The 25,677-nt window shown below is 35.2% G+C and overlaps 1 protein-coding gene and 1 long non-coding RNA gene across 2 annotated transcripts; one reads left to right on the top strand and one right to left on the bottom strand.

Annotated features, from left to right (window-relative positions):
* Nucleotides 1-7,600: 7,600 nt before the first annotated feature.
* Nucleotides 7,601-25,264, top strand: LOC121246958. Its single transcript, XR_005937198.1, has 3 exons — nt 7,601-7,615; nt 23,680-23,682; nt 25,024-25,264. It is a non-coding gene; the product is annotated as an uncharacterized LOC121246958 (long non-coding RNA).
* Nucleotides 18,356-20,088, bottom strand: LOC121246957 (phloretin 4'-O-glucosyltransferase-like). The gene has a single exon (XM_041145284.1). The coding sequence runs from the start codon at nt 19,992-19,994 to the stop codon at nt 18,594-18,596; it is 1,401 nt and encodes a 466-aa protein (XP_041001218.1). The 5' UTR covers nt 19,995-20,088; the 3' UTR covers nt 18,356-18,593.
* Nucleotides 25,265-25,677: the final 413 nt, after the last annotated feature.

Here is a 25,677-nt window from a genome sequence, read left to right as displayed (position 1 = left end):
CACGGTGGTGGTGTAGGGATGGAGCTAAGGGGGGGTTGTAACACAGAGGCAGCAGGGGCACTCTTGTTTGGGCTTCCGTGAGGGTCTTGGATGGCAACGAGGTGCACAATTTGATTTTTTTTTCCCAATGGACAGTCACGCACGGCTGCATGCATGGAAGAGATGGCTTCAAAGGGTGCGGCTTAGGGTTTTTGTTTCATGCAAGGGGAGCTTATATAAAAAGGCGATTGAAAACCCCAACTAAAACCTAAGAAAAAACGTGCATGAGAGTGGAAACATACGTGGCGGCAAGATTTCAAAAATTGATAGTTGTTTTTCATGGTTTAAAACAAACGAGTGTGGGCTTGGGTCTTGGGCTTTTTCTTGCGTCATGGGTCTCGACTCAATTTCTAAAAAAATAATCAGGTTCTTCATACGTATAAATCCAGAAACAAAACTTTTATAAAACAGCTTGTAACTAGACTCGGGTGTTACACATTTTCTACATCCATATGATCATGTTTAACTAATCGCCTATATATATGCAGGTGATCACAAACCCTAATATATAGGTAAAGTGCCAATTGTTTATATGCAATCCAAATGATGAGGAAACCCTTGTAAAATACTTAGAATATTGTAGCATATTTCTCTTGCAAATTGGATTAACATTTTTTTACAACAAACATCTACTTTTTTTTCTCCTTTAAATCATACAGGTTTTTCCTCATTATCAATTCCCTGGAAACCTAACATAAATATAGTAAAGAGTAAGCTGAAGTACATGCTCCTGTATTAATGCATTCTCCTATTATGACTAAGTACCATACTAATAACATGACATTAAAATCAACCTAATGTAAAAGTGCAGCTTCAACTTTTCTAAGGACAAGAGACTTGCTTATGAGCAGTTTGTAGTATATTAGCTATCATGGTCACCGCATACCCATTTCATCTCCAAAAACTAACAACTAGCAGTGCAAAGTAAAAGCATAAAAAGATATCAACACAAAAATCTAACGGGTACCTACCACCTACCAAAACCATTCATGATTTCTATATACTAAAACATAAGAAGTCAAAGTTTACCTCAGAAAACCTAGGTGGCACCACAATCAAGCCATATTGTCCCTCTTGATAATTTTATATAAATCATGCAATTGATCTTGCTTTTAACTCATCAAGTTGGGCCTAGTAGTACTGTGCATCCTGTGATATTTCCATGGCATTTTCATTGGTGTTGTGAGCAATGCCTGGACCACAAGGGGAACATACCATTAATGGAGTTGAGTGGAAAGAAAGATGAAGAACACTGCATTAGTCTGACGAAAATAGCTGTGGATGCAGCAAAGTGTAGCTAGTCCAGAAAATGGGCAAGCAATGGGCGAGCATGCACCTTATAAAAGGCCTGCCAGAAAAATCTGAGGGCAAGGTGGAGATGGACTTCTAGCCTTATGGTAGGCAAGCGAGAAAAGCCACATACTATGAAGGAGAGAACGAGGAACTGAAGAGGCTGGTGACTCTAATAAGACAAAAGTTACTCGCCTAAGCTAAGCAACTGTCTGGGAAAACTGGGGTAGACCATGCAGACCATCTATTTCTATCATCCTGTTGTTTGATAGTTGAGGCTAAAGGACTATTATCCAAGCATAGTTGGAGTCAGAAGTATGTCAATACGACATATAACAATCTCGCCCTATAAAAGGGATTTGAACATGGGACAAAATCTCACTTTTGAGATCTTAAACATTTGAAATCTTGTAGACCTGGATTCTTAGAGGAAACAAGGAAAGAGTTACGTAGCGACGCAGCGATCCTGACGTTGAGAGGTTGGTTAGCTTCTAAGACAGTACTGAGGAATGTGGAGTGAATGCTGTATGTAGAAGGCATAGGCATATACTGTGTAACCTTTCCCTTTTCTGATCATGAATAAATCTAATTTTCTTTCCTCATGTTTATCCTTATATTTACTCCCTGATTTCTAAGAATTTTGAATTTTTTAATATTTTCATTGATACAAATCTCTGTGTGAGAAACTATTATCTTTAATTTAGAAATCAATATCTATGTGTGAGAAAATCCATAATGTGTGTCAATCATCATGGGACGGATGAAGAATTCCCTAAACCATTCCTACGAAATATTGCCACGAGTTTCGTACGGGAAGGAGAATTCCTCATGATGATTGGGCTGGAGCAGAATCGTATTGGCCTCACTTGATAGTTGGGATGTAGAATCTCTCGGTATATCACTTGTTGGTGTCCTCGAGTTGGTTGGCCGGGTAGACATTCCCCAGTGCAACATGTTATCTTTGTGTGAGATATTTGTGTGTTGACCATTGTATCTATGTGATGACAATTGTGCCTAAGAAATCAATACCCATGTGACGATTTTATGAATTTTACATATTGGAGCAGAGGTAGATTCCTCGCCTTAGTAATATACATTACATAGAGTGTAACTCCTCAGAGGGTGATTCATCGCCATGCATACATATACGTATCCTTCTTATGCTACATAAAATTTTTCCTTGCATCTTCAGGAGCATTATCTCTCGTTACTTGTTTTGTCATAGCTGTCTAACCTACCTATGCTTTCATCCTTGGAGCCAAAGAACTTGATGCAGAGTTAGACCCATGGATGATGTCCGAGGAAGAAGAGTAAATCCTGTTGTACAAAGGCTGGTCTCCATTGTTGGAGCCATTTATCATTTTGATTTTTACATATTCCTTTCAAATGGGCGACCACTTGTATTCGATTTGCTGCTTTGTAGGCGATGAACAAAGTATTTGGTTTTTATGTATCTCCAAGATTGGAATTAATGAGGAATGACATTATTTGTTTTGATGATGTGATTTAGACTCCTGGTGCTGCAAGGTCTTAGTTTACCGACTAAACCTCTATATTTTCAGCTGCGATTTTACATCTATAACCTCACAAATGCACCTTCATCTGGATGAGGCACGACCAACCCGACTAAGCCCTAGGTATTGACCAATTGGCTAGTACCCTTGGCAACAAGGATCCTCGCCTAGTCTTCTATCGAGGAACGAGACGCCACAACTAGGTTTCAAAGCACGCATATATGGGACTCTTGGTAAATCTGTATGTTATGATGGATAGTACTAGAAGTGTAGGAGTTGATTTGTTTTATTATAAGCTTGAAATTTTAAATATTCTAGGTTTGATCAGCATTTAAAAATGAGCAATGGGATAGAAAGTGACAGGTTTGCATTTTGTGGCAAGTTTTGAGTATAGTGCGGCTGAGAGCCCCACAAGGAGATCAGTAACCACTGAGTGGTCATAAAGGAGGGTTGTCTGGCGAAAGGAGAGATGAAGAGGTAGTGAGAGGTCTAATTTTTACCCATGATCTACTCTTTGATGGTTTGATATGACGAGTAGTTGGGAATGGGAGAAGTATTGGTATTTGGACAGAAAAGTGATTACCAAACTTTTCTACATTTTTGGTTCAATAATCTCCAATCAAGCATCTAGATGCTTGCCACAGTTAATGAATTAATTGATAGCAATACCAAGGAATGGAACACTAGCCCGATCCGTGAGATATTCAACGTTGTGAAGCAGACGCCTTGATACTAAGTTTACCTCTAAGTCATTTACATTCAGCAAATAAACAAACTTGGAGAGGTACAGACTATGTCTTTTTCTCAGTGAAGAGTGCTTATCATTTAGAGAAAGAGAGATCTACAAGAGGGATGAGTGGTCGTGATCTAAGAAATAGTCACTACAACACAATTGCTTTTTAGTGACGGTTGAAAAATTGTGACAGTCCCCAAACCGTCACTAAAAACCCTTTTCTGTGACGATTTCTGGAAACTGTCACTAAAGACAAATGAGATTTTTTTTACGTTCTAACGTATGGAAATTTTACGTTCGAACGTCACATATACGTTTGAACATTGTGGCTACTTACGTACGAAACGTGAAATGTTTTGGCGCCAATGTTCGAATGTTAGCAATTAACGTTCGAACGTAAAATGTTTTGCGCCAACATGCGAACGTTAATTACTAACGTTCGAACGTTGGTGCCAATTTTAATTAAATATTACTCTAATTTAAAAATTATGTGATTTTAATAGTGCATAATTTATGAACAAGTCTATATAATTGACTTGTATATATTTATACATATACAATTTGTAATATATTTATTTATGTTTATATATATTTGAAGTGCAGTGATTTAGAATTAAAGATGGAAAATATAACATTATATAAGATTGAGAATTGAATGGTGAAAAACCATATAAATATTAAATAATATTTTTCTTTACAAATAATAAAAGCAAAATACAAAATATGATCTAATTTCTTAAACAACACTCAGATGATAGCGTTGTTCGCGAAATTTGAACTCCGTACCTCCTCAGTTAAGGTATCAACCTTGTCGTTGAGGATACCTACACGATGGGCGATCTCAGATACAGACGCCTCTATAGCCGCGAGCGATCGATCTTATGATCGATATGTGCAGTCAGCTGTGAGATCACTGCATCAACCCAAGCAGGCCGCGCATCTCCTGCGGATGTACTTAGCGGCTGTTGACTACTACTCCCCACATGACCTGGCTCAGGCTGCGTCGGAGGAACTAGATCCTCTATAGGGGTGGCCGACATCCCCTAGCCTGTCCAATGCTACGTCGATGCGTGGTCATGTCGAGGGGGGTCATCTGATCTTTCACCCATTCCTCTGGTTGAGTTGGCACTCCTCGTGCAAGTAATAGCCGGCTGATCAGGACACCGTATAGGAGATTATCCATGAAGACGATGCTCGCCTCGTAACGGATCCTCTCAAAGATGTGAAGTGGCAAATCTATGGGATCTCCACATGCCACTCGTATAAAAAACTATGCCTGAAGCCGACTAAATGTGGTTTTATGTGCCACAGGATCCACGTTTGTTACAACAATAAGGTGTAACATGCGAAAGAAATGTAGCAGATGGTTCTGGTTGAATGCATTCTTCCTCTCGATCTGCATGCGGTCCCTCCTGGTGAGGATTTAGAAATCCTCGTCTCGGTCATCATCTCGAGCCTCGAGGCCAGTATCCTCAGCCTCTGATCGGTCTGCATCTCTGGCTGATGCTGGCTCAAATGGGCGGCCAGTAGATGATGCAGAAGTGGCTACACCCTCACGGGATGTAGTGTGTGCAGATGTCTCAACTCTTCGACGAATCCCGAGGTGCTCGACGATGACATCTGGTGAAATCTTAATGGAAACACCGCATACAGTTACGGTGTGAGAGGATGTGTCCTGAGGCATGGCACATATCCCCATATAGAACTCCTGAACCATTGAGGGGTATACCTTCCCCCTCAATGTGCAGATATTTTCCTAGTATCTACTGATGAAAACATCTCTCAGATTCATCTGCTCCTATATGAGTTCATCGAACTCATTAATCAGGACCTCTCGCTCTACCATAACAGTACGAGCCCCGATATGAGCAGTGTCCTGAGTGGCTCCTTCCCTCCCTCGTTTCCTAGTATGCAGAGGATGAGCCATATCCTGAAAATAGAAAAGGAAAAAAAAATTATTTACATTGATGCATTTTTTGTGTTAATTTTAAGCTGCTCTGCATTAACGTTCGAACATAGCAAAAGAAATTTTGAACGTTCAGATAAAACGTTCGAACATGTATCCTTTACGTTCGCACGTAAACAATATTAATAAATTTACGTTCAGACGTGCATCCTTTTACGTTATATGCGACGTATAACATATACGTAAAATACATACGTGCGAACGTATAACATACACGTTTGAACGTAAGCAGTAAATAAATTTAACCAACGTACGTTCAGACGTTTATGTTATACGTTTGAATGTATGAATTTTACGTGCGAACGTAAAGGATGAACGTTCGAACGTTGAGACATAAATGAATTTAAAAAATAGAACGTTTGGACGTTATAAGTAAAGTCCGAATGTAAATTTTACGAAAAACTAACGTCCGAATGTAAAACAATACATGTTCGAACGTAGAAGCCTTAACGACTATGTAATTGAAATGTCGTATGTTCGAACGTCTTGGTGAAACGTTCAAACGTTACGACACAGAATGGCTGAGTCGACTCAGCCATTTTTGAAATCTCCAAAATCAATCTACAAGATTCTAAATGCCGAAATGTCACCGTAGAAATGAAGTATACACTTCAAGAAACTTTTCTACAATGACTATTTGGCCAATGGCAAGCCGTGGTGGCCGGAAAATTGAGTTAAACATTCGGCCACCACTTGACCCATTTTAATCAAAACCAAACTCAAATCTCAAATAAAATACATGTTATTTGATTAAAAGATGAATGCCTACCTTTTAGTGACCGTTATAGAGGAGTTTGACGGCGGCGGTGACGGAGGAGTGGCAGCGTGCAAACGAGAACAAAGTTAGTAACAGTGAAAATGACATTTCGCCTTTCTATTTTGGGCTTATATACACATTACATTCGAACGTAATTCTTAGTACGTTCGAACATTTTTCGATTTATTCTCTAAAATATTGACTATAATATATTATATTATTAATATATGTTATATATTATAATGTATACTATAATATATAGCATACTATATATTATATTATATTATAATATATATATATAGTATATTATAGTATCTATATATACTGTGTATTAATATATATATATATAATGTATTCTATAGTATATTATATATATACTATACTATATATATAGTATAGTATATATCTAATATTATATTATATATTATAATGAATGACAATTAGATTAATTGGTTTTTTGAATTTGTAAGTGCTAGTTATGTTTCTTCAAGTTTAGCAATATGTTTAAACATGTTGTTGTGATTTATGCTTACTATTGAAATAATTGTGATTATTGTTTGTGAATAGTTTGCGAGTTTATGGTGTTCATTGATGAATTAATATGTGTAGAAATATTGTTGTGGGAATATTATTGTTGTTGTGATATGGATTTGAAATATTGTGATTGTTGTTTTTGAATTTTTATTGAATATGTTTAACAGGAAAATTATAAGTTTAGGATCTTAATTTAAGCAATATACTTGTATTATATTCTTGTTTTAATATTTGACATAGAGTAAGTATATATAATATATTCATACTAATTTAGTTAGAATATGATTATTATTCAAATTATATGTATAGTATAAAACTTAATCTTAAAAAAAAGAAAAAAAATTTATATAACTTAACTATATATAAAGTATAATACTTTTTTCATATAGAGGGAGATAAAAAAGGGACTGGCCATTGAATCAGTAAATAGCAAGACAGTTTTAGTGGGAGGATCGATCCCTTTTGTTTTCAAAGTAATGTTCAAACATCCTTCATGATTGTGTTACAAGTAATAAATATATAGATGACTGACTAGCTAGCTAGCTCGGTGATCACGTTGTAGTTGCGTACTTTCAGCTGTTGCGTTTGTGGCTATGAAGTGGGCCGTACGTATCTTCAGACATCGATATAGGTGTTTATCGATATAGGTGTTAATTGAAAGTTATATATTTGGATGAAGTTGAAAGTCATACAAATTATGACCCTCGGATGTGATTCCAGAAAATCATTACTATATAGTATATATATAGTGCATTATACATATATAGTGTATTATATATATAGTATTATAGATATATACTATACTATATATATACTATCATATTATGTTTTCATTTAAAGTATTATGCTATCATAGTATATATATATATATATTTTATATAGTATATATCATAGTATATATACTATTCTTCCAAGTGAGATTTGAACGTTCGGATGTTAAAATGTTACGTTCGAACGTTCGTCGATAAAAATAACTGAAAATTTATAAACGTTCGAACGCCAAATTTATTAACGTTCGAACATGAAAATAAAAGTGCAGAAAATTTCCCGCTCTATTTAGGTACCTCTGTAATGATATAAACGTTAAGACAATAAATTTTTACGTTCGAAGGTTAGTGGATGAAAATCATCGTGAATTTACAAACGTTCGAACACTAAAATTCCAGTCGTTCGAACAAGAAAATAAAAGTGCGAGAAATTTCCCGCTAGATTTTTGGTATTGTTATAGTAAGATACGTTCAAATGTGTATAGAAAACGTCCGAATGTTTTTTCTAGAAAATTTATCCGTGTTTTTTAACGTTCGAACGTCATCTAAAAATTGGGCGGGATAATATAATGTTCGAAAGTATAACTTAAACGTTCGAACGTTTCGTCTAAATATTTTCACTTTTAATTAATACACGCATGGGAGGCAGCAGCCTCATTTTTGCTGCTTCTTCCGTGCGCGCAAGAGAGAGACAGACGAGAGAGAGAGATCAAGGTTAGAGAGAGAAAGGGTTAGAGTGAGGGAGGGTTGAGTGAGAGAGGGATCACGTGGGTTAGAGTGAGAGAGTGTTAGAGTGAGAGTTGAGTTGAGTTTTGGTAAGGAAAATTTTTTATTTTTTTTTGTATTTTCTTAAATTTTATTATATTTGTCTTGTGTTTTTGTTATATATATTTCTAATAAATTAGTGTTGTATTTTTTTGAATGATTGGTTATTTTGGTAAGTTGGAAGCTTTTGATTTGTAAGACTATATTGTGAGTGTTAGGTATATTTCTAAACTTTAATAATATGTTTATACATTTTATGCTTACTCTTGAAATATTGTGATTATTGTTTGTATAGTTTGTGTATACTTTGTGAGTTTATAGTATTATTGATGAATTAATGTGTAGAAATATTGTTGTGGGAATATTGTGAATATGTTGTGATATGGATTTGAAATATTGTGATTTTTGTTTGTGAATTTTGTTTGAATATGTTTACATGGGTAGAAATATATTGTGTTTAAGTTTAGGAATTATGTGAAAATTTTGATATAATATTTTTTGGCTTTGAAGAATTTGTGAGTGCTAGTTATCTTTCTCAAGTTGAGGGACATGTTTATACATGTTGTCATTTTATGCGTACTCTTGAAATATTATGATTATTGTTTGTATAGTTTGTGAGTTTATGATATTCATTTATGAATTAATATGTGTAGAAATATTGTTGTGGGAATATTGATGTTGTTGTTGTGATATGGATTTGAAATATTGTGATTATTGTTTGTGAATTTCTATTGAATATGTTTATATGCTTAGATTTATGAAAAGATTGGGAATTTAATATACATTTAATATGAGACTTAATATTTAATAATTAATAAGTATATATAATATATTCATACTAAGTTATCCAGAATATGATTATTATTAAAATTATAACTATACTATACAACTTAATTTAAAAACAGAAAAGAAAAAAAGTATATAACTTAACTTTAAGAATGATAATAATTAAAATAATATAATAACCTTTGAAATTAAGTGTAGCAATTAAAATGATACTTTAGGAATGATAATAATTAAAATTATATAATAACTTTTCAAATTAAGTATAACAATTATAATAACAATTATATAACAATTAAATTATTTCGTATAGGATAGCCCTAACTAATCTAAAATCACTATAAAAAACTTTGTTGGCTGTTGAGAAATCTGAACTTTTGATTCCATAACTATTAATTTTTATTTCTTTTATAAATTAACAATGTCACATTCGTATTATATTATATTGTTAAATTAGAGAGAGATGAAAGAATATGTGAACAAGTTTTGTATCTTGTACATCCCGTGGAAGAATGATCTTGAAGAAATGTCGGTCAAATTGCTTGATTCTCAAAGTCTCTCTGGTCTTGAGAGTTGTCAAGGTCAGATAGTTTGTGACAGTTAAGTTATTAGACTAAAATTTAGACATTTATTCAAGATCATTCTCTCTCGTTGTGTACTGATACGAAACTGTTTCACATAATCTTTCATCTCTCTCTAGTTTAACAATATAACACTACTAGAAAGTGATATTGTTAATTCAAACAACATGGTTATATTGTTTGTAGTGTGAATTTGATAGATATAGTGTGACATTGCATAAATATTGTGATTATTGTTTGTATAATTTGTGAATAGTTTGTGAGTTTATGCATGGTATTCATTGGTGAATTAATGTGTATAAATATTGTTGTGAGAATATTGTGAATATGTTGTGATATGGATTTGAAATATTGTGATTATTGTTTGTGAATTTTGTTTGAATATGTTTATATAGCTAGAAATATATTGTCTTTAGGTTTTGTTAATACATATTTATTGCTTACTCAAGTTTAGGAATATATTACTATTCTTACCATTTAGTTAGAATATGATTAGTTAGAATAATCATTATTATTCAAATTATAACTATAGTATAAAACTTAATTTTAAAAAATAAAAAATTACTATAACTTAACTATATATAAAGTATAATATATACATACAATAACTATAATTAATAATTACTTATTAAATATAAATAACTCACTCAATTAAGTATAACAATTAATGATACTTTAGGAATAAGATGAGTATAAAACTTAATTTTAAAAAAAATAACAATTAAAAAGTATATAACTTAACTATATATAAAGTATAATATACATATAATAACTATTATTAATAAACCGTCCATTAAATATCCTTACCATTGTGAGGTTCCAAACCATTATATTATTAAATATATATATATATATATATAAAGAAAGAAAGTCAAATACTCTTCAATAAAAAAGTCTTGAACCTACCAAATAAGTGGAGTTGGAATAAATAAATATATTTATTTAAAATAAACTAGAGAGTAAGTAAATAAGGATCAAATAAATGCTTATATAAAAATTATATACTTATTATCTATATAAATAAATAACTCATAACAATTAAGTATAACAATTAAAATGATAATTTAGGAATGATAATAATTAAAATTATATAATAACCTTTAAAATTATATATAACAATTATAATAACAATTGTTAGGACTGGAGAGTCTATGACAGTTAATCAATTAGATTAAAATATAAACATTTCTTCACGATCATTCTCCCTCGTATCTACTCATGATACGAAACTTGTGAATATATTCTTCCATCTCTCTCTAGTTTAACAATATAACATGCAATACTATTTGTTTGACAATCTAGACACAGAACATGAAGATATTGTTTGTAATGTTTTTTGATAGATGCCTGTGACATTGCATAAATAACCTTAGACCCGTTTGGGAATTAGTGTACATTTGTGTCTACTAATTCCTGAATTGTCCAGTATGGACATTTTGAGATTATATTATCTGTATTGCACGTTTTTGTTACTCTTACTTTCCACGTTTAATATGAAGTTTTGGTGTCTTCTTCTACTGTTCTTCTAGTATACTGTTCGTAGGGTCACAATCTCTCTATTTGAACATGTATACTTAGAGAACTATGGGGAGGTGCTGCCAAAATTTCTACTAACGTGGAAAGTAGTAGAGTAACGAGATTTGTGCAATATGGATAATATAATCTCGAATGGGATAGGACTAACTATCTTATCAAAAAAGCAACTTCGTATTGGAGCATGACATGCATGTGAATTTTCTATGTACATGTTATTAATAGATAGGTGTTTTTAGAAATGGACAAAAATTGGATGCGTCTGGGCGATAGACTTGGAAATGATTACGTACCCTATGCGCGTGGAGTAAGAACCTTCATTGATTTTGCATAGGTCTCTGCTGATAGTTGTGGTTACATTAAGTGTCCATGTCGAGGGTGTAAAAATTTGTGTGCGATAGGGTTGGATGAAGTAGAAAGTCATATATTTGTGAATGGTATGGATCTGGGGTATACCCGATGGGTACTGCATGGTGAGCCGTATGAACAGTTAGCAGATGTGTTGGTCGATCATCACAATTATTTGCGGCACATAGATGATGATTATGAGTAGGATGAGATGGAGGAGATATTGGGTGACATTGGAGCGGGGATGTTTATGGATGAGGTTGACGATAATGCCTCAAGTGGTGGAGGGACTGATTGTGATAATTTCGCTTCAATGTGGGAAGATGCAAAGCGTGAGCTTTATCCATGCTGTACAAAATATTCCAAAATGTCGTTTATTGTGCGGTTGCTTAACATTAAGTCATTATGCGGGATGTCGACGAAAGCAATAAATATGGTATTGGACTTATTTAACAAGGTGCTTCCCGAAGGGTCTGCATTGCCCAAAAACTTTTATGAAGCGAAACAGTTGAGAAAGAGATTAGGATTTGAGTACAAGTCCATACATGCATGCAGGAATGATTGTGTTTTGTTCTGGAAGGAGAACGAGGAGAAACAAACATGTCCTGTATGCAGAGAGTCGAGGTGGAAGGGTAAGAAAAACGTGCTGGTTAAGGTATTGCGGTATTTTCCCTTGATACCTAGGTTGCAAAGACTATATATGTGTAAGAAAACAGCTCACGATATGACGCATATATGAGGCACCCAGCTGAGTCACTTGCGTGGCAGTCTTTTGATAATCAATATCCAGAGTTTGGGATAGAAGCTCGGAATGTGCGCCTGTGACTCACAACCAATGGGTTCAACCCTTTTGGGAATATGAGTACAAGTTATAACACTTGGCCCGTAGTGTTGATTCCGTACAATCTTCCACCATGAAGGTGCACGAAGGTGCCCAAGTTTTTGTTAACTTTACTTATTCCCGGCCCGAGATCACCTGGGAATGACATTGACGTATTCATGCAGCCGTTGATTGAAGAGTTAAAAGAGTTATGGGAAACAGGCGTTAGAACTTATGATGCATCCACGTTGACATCTTTTCAGATACATGCTGCGGTAATTTGGACCATAAATGACTTTCCGACATATGGAAATCTTCCTGGCTGGAGTACGAAATGGAAGTTAGCGTGTCTGACGTGTAATAAAGAAACTGCTAGTGAGTGGTTAAAATATTCTCAGAAGTTGGGTTTCATGGGTCATCGACGTTATCTACCAGCAAATCATGCATGAAGAATAGAATGTGCTAAGTTTGATAGGAGAATAGAGGATAGAATTGCACCAAAATAGTTGTCTAAGGAAGAGATAGTGGAACAATTGGTACATGTTAGAGCGAACAATTTTGGCAAAAGTCGGGGAAAGAACAAGAGAAAATGAGGCACAGTAGAATTGAATTGGATAAAGCGTAGTATTTTTTTTTTTTTTATTTTCCTTATTGGTCGTCCTGCATGTTGCGACATAGTTTGGATGTAATGCATATAGAGAAGAATATTTGTGATAATATACTGGGTACATTGATGAGCATTAACAAAAAGATGAAGGACACGATCAAGACGAGGAAAGATCTTGAGAGAATGGAAATTAAATATAATCTACATTTGCGGGTGGAAGGTAATAGGGTGGTCATGCCGCATGCATGTTTTATGATGACGAGGGAGGAGAGGATGGGCTTCTGCAAATGGTTGTAAGGTGTGAAGTTGCCAAATGGTTATGCTTCAAATATTGGTAGATGCGTGAGTCCTGATGACTGGAAAATCAGTGGATTGAAAAGTCATAACTGTCACGTATTTTTACAAAAGTTATTGCCTGTGGGAATTCGTGGGAAGCTGACATCTAATGTATGTGTCGCCATATCTGTTGCAGAAATTGGAAGAAGATATTGCTACTATACTATGTAAATTCGAGCAGATCTTTTCACCATCATTTTTTGATGTCATGGTTCATTTAACAATACATTTACCGCGAGAGGTACTGTTGGGTGGACCCGTGCAGTTTCGTTGGATATATCCAGTTGAAAGATATTTGGGTCGACTGAAGCGCACTGTCGGGAATAAAGCCAGAGCTGAGGGTTCAATAGCAGAGGCTTATATACACGATGAATGGTTAACATTTTGCTCTCTATATCTTCGTGGTGTTGAGACACGATTTAATTATCAAGAGCGAAATGCTGATCTTGCTATTCTACCTCCTCGTGAGCTATCAGTGTTTTCTCAGAATGTACGACCCTTGGATGCACAAACGGATTACGATTTAATCAATGGAGAGTTGAGTAAAGTTCGATGGTATATGCTAAATAATTGCCGGGAGATTGATGATTATATCAGGTATGTCGTTCTATAGTTCAAATAATTCTAGTTTTTTTCAAGTTTAACTATAATTATTGTGCTCAAAATATACATCTTTTGCATTTATCTATAACAGTGAGCACATGGACAAACTTAGGATGGAAGACATAGAAAATATAGAGGCAAGACACGAGGAAGAATTTCCTGGATAGTTTGAAGAACGAGTATGAACTAAAATTATATATATGTTATATTTTGAAACCTTTAACTCTGGGTAACTTTTAATAAATATATAATATTTCCATTGTTAGATTTTGGAACAACGTACTCGTGATCCCAGATCAATTTCTTCTGAATTATATGCACTGGCTCGTGGTCCCTCAAATAGAGCACTTCGATACACTGCATGCACGGTTCGAGGTTATAGATTCCATACTCTGAACTGTGAACATAATAGAAAGACTCAAAACTCTGGTGTGTTGGTCGAGGGGAGTCATGGAACAGATCATATTGACTATTATGGTATCATACGTGATATTATCGGATTGAAATATTTGAGTGGGTCTGTAACATATGTCTTTAAATGTGATTAGTGGGATCTAGGCAGTGGTCGAGTTTCGATACATAGGGATAATCACTTTACGAGTGTCAATATTGCATCTAAATGGTACGAAGATGATCCATTCGTATTGGCTTGTCAAGCTACGCAAGTCTATTACTTGATTGATCCAATAAAAAGTGCTGATGTAGATAGTGGAAAGATAACTTGGCAAGTCGTACAAAAATTTGTCTCTCGAAATATATATGAAGCAGGAACGAGTACAGAGTATGAGAATAGTGGAGATGAAGATGACACTCCGATTGTGGAAGCATACTAGGAAGATGGAGAGGGTATTAACTTGTTTGTTGACCTTGGTGCACTCGAGTTGCTCCCCTTGTGTAGAGATGATGTCTCACCCGTCCATCTCGACCCATCCGTATTAAATGATCATTCAATTCAAGTAAGTGAGGAGGAAGAAGAAGAAGAAAAAGTGTCACAAGATGAAGACGAATTAGAATCCGGCCAGGAGGTGGATAAGGAGGATGAAGAAGAGATGCATGATGATGATGAAGATGTTATTGAGAGAGATTCTGAAACAAGCATGAAAAATACATCTGAAGAAGAAGAATAAAAGTACTAAATATTTTATTCATATAGGTGACTATAAAATATCTTGAATTTTCATAATTTCTTCTAATTAATTTTCTTTGATATTATTAATTATTTTCAAGAATGCCGCCAAAACGACAACGAAGAAATATGCATCCGCCAAGTCCAAGTCCCGAACTCATTGAGGACTCCCCACTTGAGGAATCCACTCCTGAAGATCAAGTTAATATGCAAGAGAATAGTAGTCAGTCAACACCTACCAGTAAGAAAATATTGTCGTTGATAATTAATTATATAGTTAATATTTTTGTCTCAATAACTATATAACTATAATTATACTATCTATTATCATGTAGTTGATGCATCTGCACGTTGCGGTCGTGGCTATACACGTGGCATCTCTCTTGAGAAAAGTAGAAGGTATGGAAAACTCAAGATCACCATTCCTGATAATTCCACTGAAGGAGTGGATGATAGTGCAACAACGCTTTCCTCCTATATTGGCACAGTAGTTCGAGCTTATACTCCATTTTATCTGCGCTCATGGCGAGATGTTCCGAATGAGATTAAGGAGCACATTCGAAGTCGTGTGTAGGTGAGTTTACTTTGAGAGTACATTTTTTAAACCTAGATTAGTATATCATATTTTTTATCTGATTCACTTGTTAGGATGAATTCGACCTCGACTTTGGCCCTAGCGAGGATTTGAGAACCGTGAATGAGTTGATGGCTACACTATTCTGACGTCACAAGGGACGATGTCATGACCACTTCAAGAAGTTTGAGACGTTCGAAGAGGCTGTGCAGTCTCCTTTCCAACAGATGAAGTTAGATGATTAGAGAAAGTGATGTGATCTTTTCGCATCTCCAGATTATCAGGTATTTTACATTTATATCTTTTAATTATTTACATTCATATTCGTTCTATATATTATATGTATATATATATTACAATTAATATTCTTAATATATTTTGTAGCACTTGAGTTCTACAAATGCATAGAATAGATCCGCTCTGACTGTCCACCATCGTGCTAGTTCAAGGTCATTCCACCGTCTTGCTGAAAAAATGATAATTAAAAAATTATAGAATTCATTTATTTTCTGATATTCTTTTATTTAAGTACTAACATTATCTTTTTAAAATTTCATATGTCGCTTTGTTAGGAACATGATGATCTTGAAAACTTTTCTCTCATTCATGTCTATGCTGCTGCTCACACTAATGAGCATAGTGAGTGGATGGATCCTGTCGCTGCAGATAATTATTTAAGCAGTGTTAATTTTGTTAAATAAATGACGTAACATGTGAATAATTTATTTCTTATTTCTATTTCTTTTAATACGTTACTTATTAATGATCATTACCTTTAAAATTGCAGGAAAAATTGATGGAGATGCAGTCGGCTTCTGGGGAATCCTCTCTTATTGACATAGACATATTCACGTAAGTGCTCGGGCCCCAGTCTAGTATGGCAAGAGGTTTGGGACGATCTATTAAGCATAGATGTTCATCCTCCTCAACCTCATCGACTTCACAAATTAATAATCTTACCAAAGATTTAGAAGCTGCACGGCGTCAAAATGAGTATATAAGGCCGAGACAGCAAGAGTTAGAGTCTCTCTTAGAATGATAGTCTCATTTAGAGACACGTTTGTAGGACCAACAGAGAGACCAGGAGGAAAGAATACGCAGTGAAGTCCAAGAGCAAGTGCAACGAGAGATGATGGTGCAAATGGAGCGTGTTATGTCGTTGAAATAGAATCGCGATAGGTGAGGGAAAAAGAAGAAATAAATTTTATTAGTATTGGCGCCTAGTTTTAATATCTAATTTTAAAATTTTATGAGACATTGTTACTTGTTAATTGATGGTATGTAATATGATACAATTGATGTGTTTTTAAATTTTATGAAATTAGTATTTCTGATCTGTACGTTCGAATGTAAATTAAAAACGTTCGAACGTTGGTTCACATTCAAACCAACGTTCAAACGTGAATACATAAAATTGGATAGTAACATTCGAACGTAGGCCTCTATGTTTGAACGTACTCACACTCAAAAGAACAAAACGTTCGAACGATTAAACGATTAACGTTCGAATAAAGCCCCAAACATACCACTTGCATTCGAACGCTCCTTCGTTTACATTTGAAATAACGTCCAAACGTTAAACCCGTTACGTTTGAACATTTGTCCGTTAACGTTCGAAAGGAATTTCGAACGTTTTTTATAATGAACGTTCGGACGCATAAACGTTCGGACGTAAATATGATACGTTTGAACTATAATCAACAAACGTCAAATTCTCTCATTCGAATGTCAATCGGTCGGGTTGACGTTCAAACGTTCAATTTGACGTCCGAACGTTACTTTCTGTGACAGTTCTCAACCGTCACAAAAAAAGTAACGTTCGAACGTTCAACCAAACGGAACACCTTCAACCGTCACTAAAACAGTAAACCGTCACCAATTATTTTCTGTGACGCACATTAGGTGACAGTCGTGGTGACGGTCACCAAATATTTTTAGTGACGTTTTGGCAATTTTTGGTGATGGTTTCTTCTGTCACAAAAGACAAATTGTGTTGTAGTGAGTGAAGATCTCTGGCAATTAATTTGGTCTGAAAATGTACCAAATGGTGTTAAAACTTTCATGTGGAAGGCATGCAACAATCTGTTACCTACAAGTTTTAATCTATGTAAATGGAAAGTTTTGGTAGTTTGAACATGTCCAGTGTGTACACTGACTAAAGAAACTACAAAGCATATTTTGTTGGAGTGTCCATTTGCCAAGGATACGTGGGGTAGTTGCTGCAGAGCTATTAAAAAATATAATTTGAAGGATCTCAGCTTTCAAGGTATTTGCATGTAACTTATGCCGAGGCTAACTGGTAAAGAAAAGGAACTGATGATACTTTTCACTCTGAATATCTGGTTTCGAAGAAATTCATTTCTTTTCAGAAAATCCTTTCTACATCCATTTCACTTAGTTGCACAAGCTAAGACATTGTTACAGGATTTTCAAGCAGTTCGGCAGCAAAATGTTGTAATAAAGCTTAGGGTGATTTTGTAATAATGTATTTTTGCTTGAATTTGGGTTTCACTAAAGTGGAATTAGAAGAAGATCATGCAAAGCAAATTGTTGAGGATGCATGCTATCAAGAGCGAGAAGTACGTAGTGTGATTATAATAGCTATATATGGACAAGTCATATGATCAGATGTTAGAGACGTCTTGCTAAACTCTTTGCAGGAATGGAAAGTTTCCCATGTTAGAAGACAAGCAAATCAGGTGCATATATGGCTCATAATTTGGCAAAGCTGGGGGCTTTACAACCGAGTGATGTTGTTTTTATGGAGGATGTACTAGCGCAGCTTGTATGCCATCCTAATTTTCATGTATTAATTGCTGATATTGCTATTTGAGTAATCATGAAGTTGTGTGTTTGAAAACAAAATACAAATGGAAGTCCACGACTAGAGCAAATCAAAGGTATATAAGTACCATTTTTAACAACCTTCCGGTCCTTCCCCAATCTCATCCACAAAAGCTTTAAGATTGTTGTACGAAGTACCACCTTCCATGGCAGCCTCCCTTGCCAAATCCTTCCATTTCTTAGCATTCCTTCTCATTTCTTCCCCTCTCTCTCCATTTCCAAGAACCAATTCCAAGCACCTCTTGATCTCATCACCTTCAACAATCCCATCCTTATTTGTTGTCACCCTCAGGCCTATTTTCCACACGTCTTGAACCAGCTTTGCGTTTGTCCCCTGATCTGTCCATTGGGGAAACGCCACCAATGGCACCCCAGAAACCAAACTCTCCAAAGTCGAATTCCACCCGCAATGTGTCACAAAGCATGCCACTGAAGGATGTGACAGAACTTCCACTTGAGAACACCATTGCACAAACTTCCCCTTTTGTTCCAATTCCTCCCTGCAACTCAATCTATCTTCTTCCTTCTCTTCTCCATTTTCATTAGCTCTTATGACCCACAAGAAGGGACAGCCGTAATCCAACAATCCACGTGCGATTTCCTCCATCTGGTTTTTTGCTAACAACGATACGCTTCCAAACGACACATAAATAACCGATGAACCGGGCTTAGAGTTCAGCCATTCTACGTAATCCTTCGAGCCTGGGAAAAGATCTCCGCCAAAAGCCGTGTCGGATGGATCTTTTCCGTCCAAAAAAGCAGATGGAATTAGCGGTCCAATCCCAGTAAAACTAAACCTCTCGATCGCTCGCAACGCCTCGGGTTCTAATGCATCAAAGGTATTGACTAGTATTCTGGGGTTGCTTTCTTTTCCGAGTTCTTCAAAATGCTCTTGAAATAGTGGAAGTGCAAAAGTGTGCGTGTTTAAATCAGCCATAAAAGAGGGAAGGTCACGACTAGTGAGCGATGGTAGTCCCGGTAATTCTATCGAAAATGAAGGATCGGGGATGTTCCTGATGACATCTCCATAGCCGTTGAAGTAGTAGTAATATATGTCCAAAACGGTGGCAGGTTGAATCCAAAGAAGCGCCGACGGGAGGTGAAGTTCACGGGCCACGTCGCACGCCCAGGGGAGGAGAATAGAATACACCAAGCACGTAAAGGTTTGGCCGTTGTTTGCGCTGGACACGACAAGATCAGTGAGAGTTTGGGAGCCACGTCGCTTGAGCTCAGAAATGTAGTCCACGAAGTCGAGGTCGCCAGGCTTGAAACCACCATCGTCGAAGCCGTCAGAGAAGGTGGCGAAAGACAAGCCGTCAGGAGTAGGGCTTTTGTTCATGCGACGGTGGGCGGCGACGGTGGTGGCGAAGGTGACATGCGCGCCCAAGCGAATGAGGCGCTTGGCGAATTGGAGGGCAGGATTGATATGGCCTTGCGCGGGGAAAGTTACGAGGAGGAAGTGGTGATTCACCATGATTGGTAATGGAGAAGCTAGCGTACGTGCTGAAGCCTGAAGTAGTACTGATTCAGAAAGTGTTGTCTTTGGAATTTTTCAGCCAAGAATATTGCTAAATCCTTAACACGTTAAGTAGAAGATTGGGTTCGGAGTCCGGACCGATTGGATGACGTTTGTGGTGACGATTTTGTGAAGGGTTTGTAAGAGCACTCAATGGCTATTGTATTATATAAAAAATATAAATAATTTGAAGAATTGTTCCAAAAAGAAGTTTTATCGGATTATATAAAATAAATTATAAAATACATTTAACTACATTATCCCACTATATGTAATGGATACTGTTTATTCTGTAAAATTTTTTTTATTGTTGATATTTCATTCACTTTCTCATTTTTATTTACTTTAATTTTTATCATATAAGCAAATTCTTTTCATTGTTCATCATTTAAAACACATATATTTCATTTTCTTCTAAAAAATATCTTGAAATTATTTTTCAACCAATTTTTTCATATTTGATTTGATTTTTTTATTTTTATTTGGCTTATATATTTTTGTTTTACGTGTATAGGACTGAATTATTTTACATTGTATATAAAAATAAATTACAAATATAAAAAAATATATGGATATTGTAAATTTATTGATAGAAATGAAATATTTAAAAAGAATATTTAAATGATATAGAAAAAAATAGATAAACTGATGGATGACATATTGTAAAAATTAATATATAAAATAGAAAAAATAAATTTTAATGATGTATTTTAAATAATAAAATAAAAAATCTATTAGGAGTGCTCTAACATGGCAGTGGAAAAGAAGTGTGTGGTGTCTACCCTATCTCCGAGACAGTGTCTCCTACTAAAAAGACAAAGGACCAATTTTTTCCGCTAGTTTTATGAATTTCCCGCTGGGAGTCGCAACATGACATGCATGCACCAATTAATTGGTGATATGCATGTTTACCTACTGATGTATAAAATTGATATTTATTAAATTGGTGATATGGTTTGTATGCACCAACTAAACGTGTAATTGGTTGTAATTGCTCAAGATGATTTCTTCGATTCTACTTTTCTGCATGACCCTTTTCATCCACTAGCTCCAAAAATCCAATCAACTGCTGGACAATGTTTACTACTCTCTCACGGAAGTTACTTGATCAATTAACACGCTTGTATTTAGGGAAGTGAAAGTGGGTTTAAGTCATACTACTTTATCTTGGATGTGAATAAACATTGCCCTGCGGAAAATTAGCAAATGAAATGATATCGCCGCATGTCTCTAGCGAGGTAGAAAAGTATCCTTCACTTTCGTGGAAGGCTTGTTTGTTAAGGGCAAGCGGTGGATGGCAATTATTAGCTGTTGAGTTAGAACTAAAACAAGAACAAGGTTGGCAAGAATGAAAGGAAGATGACAGATGCTTTAGTAGAAGTAGGAAACAAATTATCATTAACAGAGGAAGAAAAAGATGAAGTTGTGATTACTGGGAAAGATATCGAACTCACTATGGAAAGAGGCAAACTATATCTGGTAGGTAAACTAAGAGCAGATAAAAAAAAAAAGCCATGAGGCTTTTAAAAACACCATGTCCAAGGTCTGGAAATTTTGTGATGATATTAAAATTATTGAAGTGGGAGAGAACCTTTATATCTTTGAATTCCAATCAGAAGTTGAACTAAGCAGGATATAGGAGGGACAACCTTGGATGTTTGATATGAATTTAATCTGCTTGAAGAGGTTTGACGGCTTCACCCCTCCTATTGAACTCCAATTTACTCAAACGCGTTTGTGGGTCCAATTACATAATCTACCTTTAGGATGCATGAACAAAGATGTAGGAAATAGAATTGGATCTACTTTAGGCACAGTTCTTCAGGTGGATGCAGATTACAATGAAGATTGCTGGGGAAAATGGTTAAGGGTTTTAATTGAAATAGACTTGATGAAACCATTAGCAAGAGGGAAAGAAGTGGAATTACTAGGTCAGAGAAGGTTTGTGCAATTTAAATATGTAAGGTTACCTAGGTTCTGTTTTAATTGTGGGGTTATCATGCATGGTTTGAATGATTGTGTTGACAAATATAACAAGTCTGATTTATCTGGATATACAAGTGCCACTCAGTTTGGATCATGGCTAAGAGCAGCAATTCCAAGCCCTAGTTCAACCAGTTTAGGAACTAATTCTAATTATGGAAGTAGTTCTGGAAAACTGATATCAAGTTTAACCAGGTATGGGTCAGAAGGGCAGCAAAGTTTGGGGAAGTGAAGATAAAAGAAACAAAAGAGATTGAAAAAGCAGTAGGAAAGGGGATGAGGAAGGTGTTACAAGATTCAGCTATGCACGATAGTGGCTATGACAGAAAGCTAAACAGCTCATAAGACATACCTTTGTTGACACTGGAAACACAACATAATACCCACAAGGAATCTACTTCAGATATAATAGCAGCTCTGACAGAGAAACAGAATGAAGTCAGGCCATATTTTGTAGAAGATCAGTTGAACAATAATAAATTACAACAAGCATCTAAGGCAAGTGTCAATAAGTGGAAGAGAAGGGCAAGGGGACAAGTTAATGTAGATATGGTGCCTATTAATCCTCATGCTACCAGAAAAATAAAAACTGAGGAAGAAAACATTTTATTTGCCTTAGTGAACAATCAAGATGCAAGAGGTAAAAAAAGGTCATGGCAACTAATGTCAATGTATCGGCAGAGGCTATTAATTAGCCCCACTTAACAGCCTCCGCCGAGAGAAATGAGGCTACTAAGTTGAAAGTGCCGAGGGTTTGGCAACCTGATGAGTGCTCGAAAGTGCACTTTAAGAGCATCCTCAATGGATTAGCTAAAAGCTAAATCCATTGAGGATTTAGCTATTAGAATATAAAATGGCATTACAATAGATTAGCTAAATTCCAAATAATTAGAATTTAGCTACAGTCACTTCCAAAATAATTTTTAAATTTGAAAGTAACTATTTATACATCAAATACATTTTATATCAATTATTTATCTCTCCCTTTTAAATGACAATTGAAAAATATAATTAGACTATGATTACTAATTAATATATAATATTATGAATAGTAAAATATGATAAAATAAAATAAATTCATAATTAAAAAAATTAAAAAATTTTTGAAATTATTAATTACTCATTACTATATAATGAATAAATGAATAATCCAATGTAGAGATTTGATGTGAATAGTCAAAGTCAAATTCATCTCATATTATTTTATTGTCATATAATGAAAAAAATGGTTATTCTAATGTGGAGACTTATGTGAATGGAATAACCAAAAGTTAAATTTATCTTACATTCATAAAAAATATACTTTAGCTATAGCTAATCTGTTGAGAGTACTCTAAATACTCTATTATTGAAATAAAATGCTAAAATTTGAATAGAAATAATGAGATATAATTTATATTATTTAATTTAATATTTATTCACACTGAGATATATTTGAGCATGATTTTATAAAATTTTAAATCTAAAATATTGCAGGAATAATTCTCAATTATATCGGGTAGCACTTTTTAATTAAGCAGGATTTTCATCTGAGAATACATTTTAAGAAGTAAGATTCTTTAATGTTGGGAGACTTTTTAAATATGACAAGATTTGAGGGGACCGGTTGGTAGGTGTAATATACACCATTTTTGAAATATAGAGATACTGTAAAAAAGAGTTGGTAGGTGGATAGAGTGAAGTAGGACTTTTCAACTAGTTGATAACTTCTGAATTAGAGGAGTTTGAATTGATTTTAACTTCTTTTTGGGCATGAGAAGTAAGAAGCAGGAGATGTTTTGTTTTGGCTTGGCTGGAAGGACGTTCAGACCAATGTTTTGTTTTGGCTTGGTTGGAAGGACGTTCAGACCAATGTTTTGAATTTTGTATTATACTGGCTGGTACGGTCAAAATTTTCCACACTGGTCGGTACAGGTACTCTATATGTTTTGTACCGGCCAGTACCAGTCGTTTTGACCTCAATTTCGGTCTGTACTGGCCTATATTTCAGCTGGTACCGGCTGATATTTCGGCCTTCAATTTTTTTTTCATTTTTTTAAACTACAAGCTTATTTTTTGACTCTCAATTCAGACTATACTATTTATAATTTATATATATATAATTTATTCATATATAGACTATTATTTTAGAATTTAATTTATATATATTTATATATATAATTAGGACTGTTCAGCCCGGTCCAGAACCCAGAAAATCAGGTTCTGGTTCCGGATTTCGGCCCGGATGAAACCCGGGCCGGAACCCGGGTTTGGAAACCCGGACCAACCCGATCCGGGTACGGGTTTGAAACCCGGGTACCGGGTTTAAAACCCAGTACCCGGATCTTTATCTTTTTTTAATAAAAACCGGTATCAAAACGTAGCCGTTTGTATACCGGTTATATTCTTCCCCCCCTGTGTCTCTCTCACTCTCTCTCTCGCTATCTCGTTGTGCTGCGAAAACACAGAAACCCTAACCCTTGCCTCCATCACCATGACCCCGTGAGCCGTGACCCCATAACCATCTGCCGCTCATCCTCACCGCATCTCGATCGCCGCATCTCGGTCTCTGCATCCCTGTCTCCGTCGGCCTTTCCCTCTAGGGCATTGTTCACTTGTTTGGGTACTCTCTCTCTCTCTTCCTGTAACTATGATTATGTGTGTGAGGAATGGATGGGGTAATGACTTAGTTGATAATGGTTTGGGTTTTTATGGATTCTGTATTTGTTGATAATCGGAGTTATGGGTGTTGATTTTCGTGGCTTATGGGCTCTAAGCCTCTGCTTAATCGGAGTTAATGGGTGTTGATAATGGTTTTAATTGTTAGGGGAATACCCAACCTGGTTTTATTTGTTGGGTTTGCTTGTTCTAACTGATCAGTATCACATGATGAATATCCTAATTCCTAGCTTAAAAATGGATGAATGAAAAAATGTTCTGATCACCGAAACCAAGTTCTGCACAATTTTACTAATTCCAATATCTCCTTTCAAATTCGAGACTCATATATTTGTATTATTGCTAGCTGTATTTGGTCATCCAAGTTGAAGGGAAAGAACTAGCTAGCCTCCTTTCTGGTTTCAAATCGAAGGTTCTGGTATTTGTTTATGGGATTAGTAGCAAACATAATTATGACTATATATGAAGAAGATCATGATGATCATTTTAGGCAGTATTTGCTAATTATATATTAACTTATGATAATTAATTGATAAGCAGCATATCCCATTAAGAGTAATGGATTAAGATTGCAATTGTAAGCTGAATCTTTTGATCAAAATAATTAGTTGAAAGATCCAAATTACACACATGATTATGATTTGCCAAATGCTTTGTGTTTCTTTTTTCTCTTTGTGACCAGCTTGTAAAATAATAAACAACCATTTACCTAATTCCATATATAATATTGTAAATAAGAATTTTAGCTTTGTAATAAATAAGAATTATATAATATATAATTCTATCTCTCTCTCTGTGTTATATTTTATTATATTTGATTATTAGTATTTGATTATTTATTATATTGTGTTTGATGATTTTTATTACTCAATAACAGATGGGAGAAGATTCTGTAAGTTGTATTGTCGGTACAACCCAAGGGGTTGGTGGTGACTCCTCATCTATTCCAGTGGATATAGAGGAGCATGAGAGTATTCCGACCCTTTCATCCACATATACA

Source organism: Juglans microcarpa x Juglans regia, chromosome 1S, assembly GCF_004785595.1.
Source record: "Juglans microcarpa x Juglans regia isolate MS1-56 chromosome 1S, Jm3101_v1.0, whole genome shotgun sequence".
Lineage (NCBI taxonomy): Eukaryota > Viridiplantae > Streptophyta > Magnoliopsida > Fagales > Juglandaceae > Juglans > Juglans microcarpa x Juglans regia.
Note: the sequence above shows the minus strand (reverse complement) of the source record. Positions and strands in the feature narration are given on the sequence as shown.

Excerpts from the sequence above, each read along its gene's own strand:
- LOC121246957 (XM_041145284.1), bottom strand. The coding sequence starts at position 19,994 with ATGGTGAATCACCACTTCCTCCTCGTAACTTTCCCCGCGCAAGGCCAT.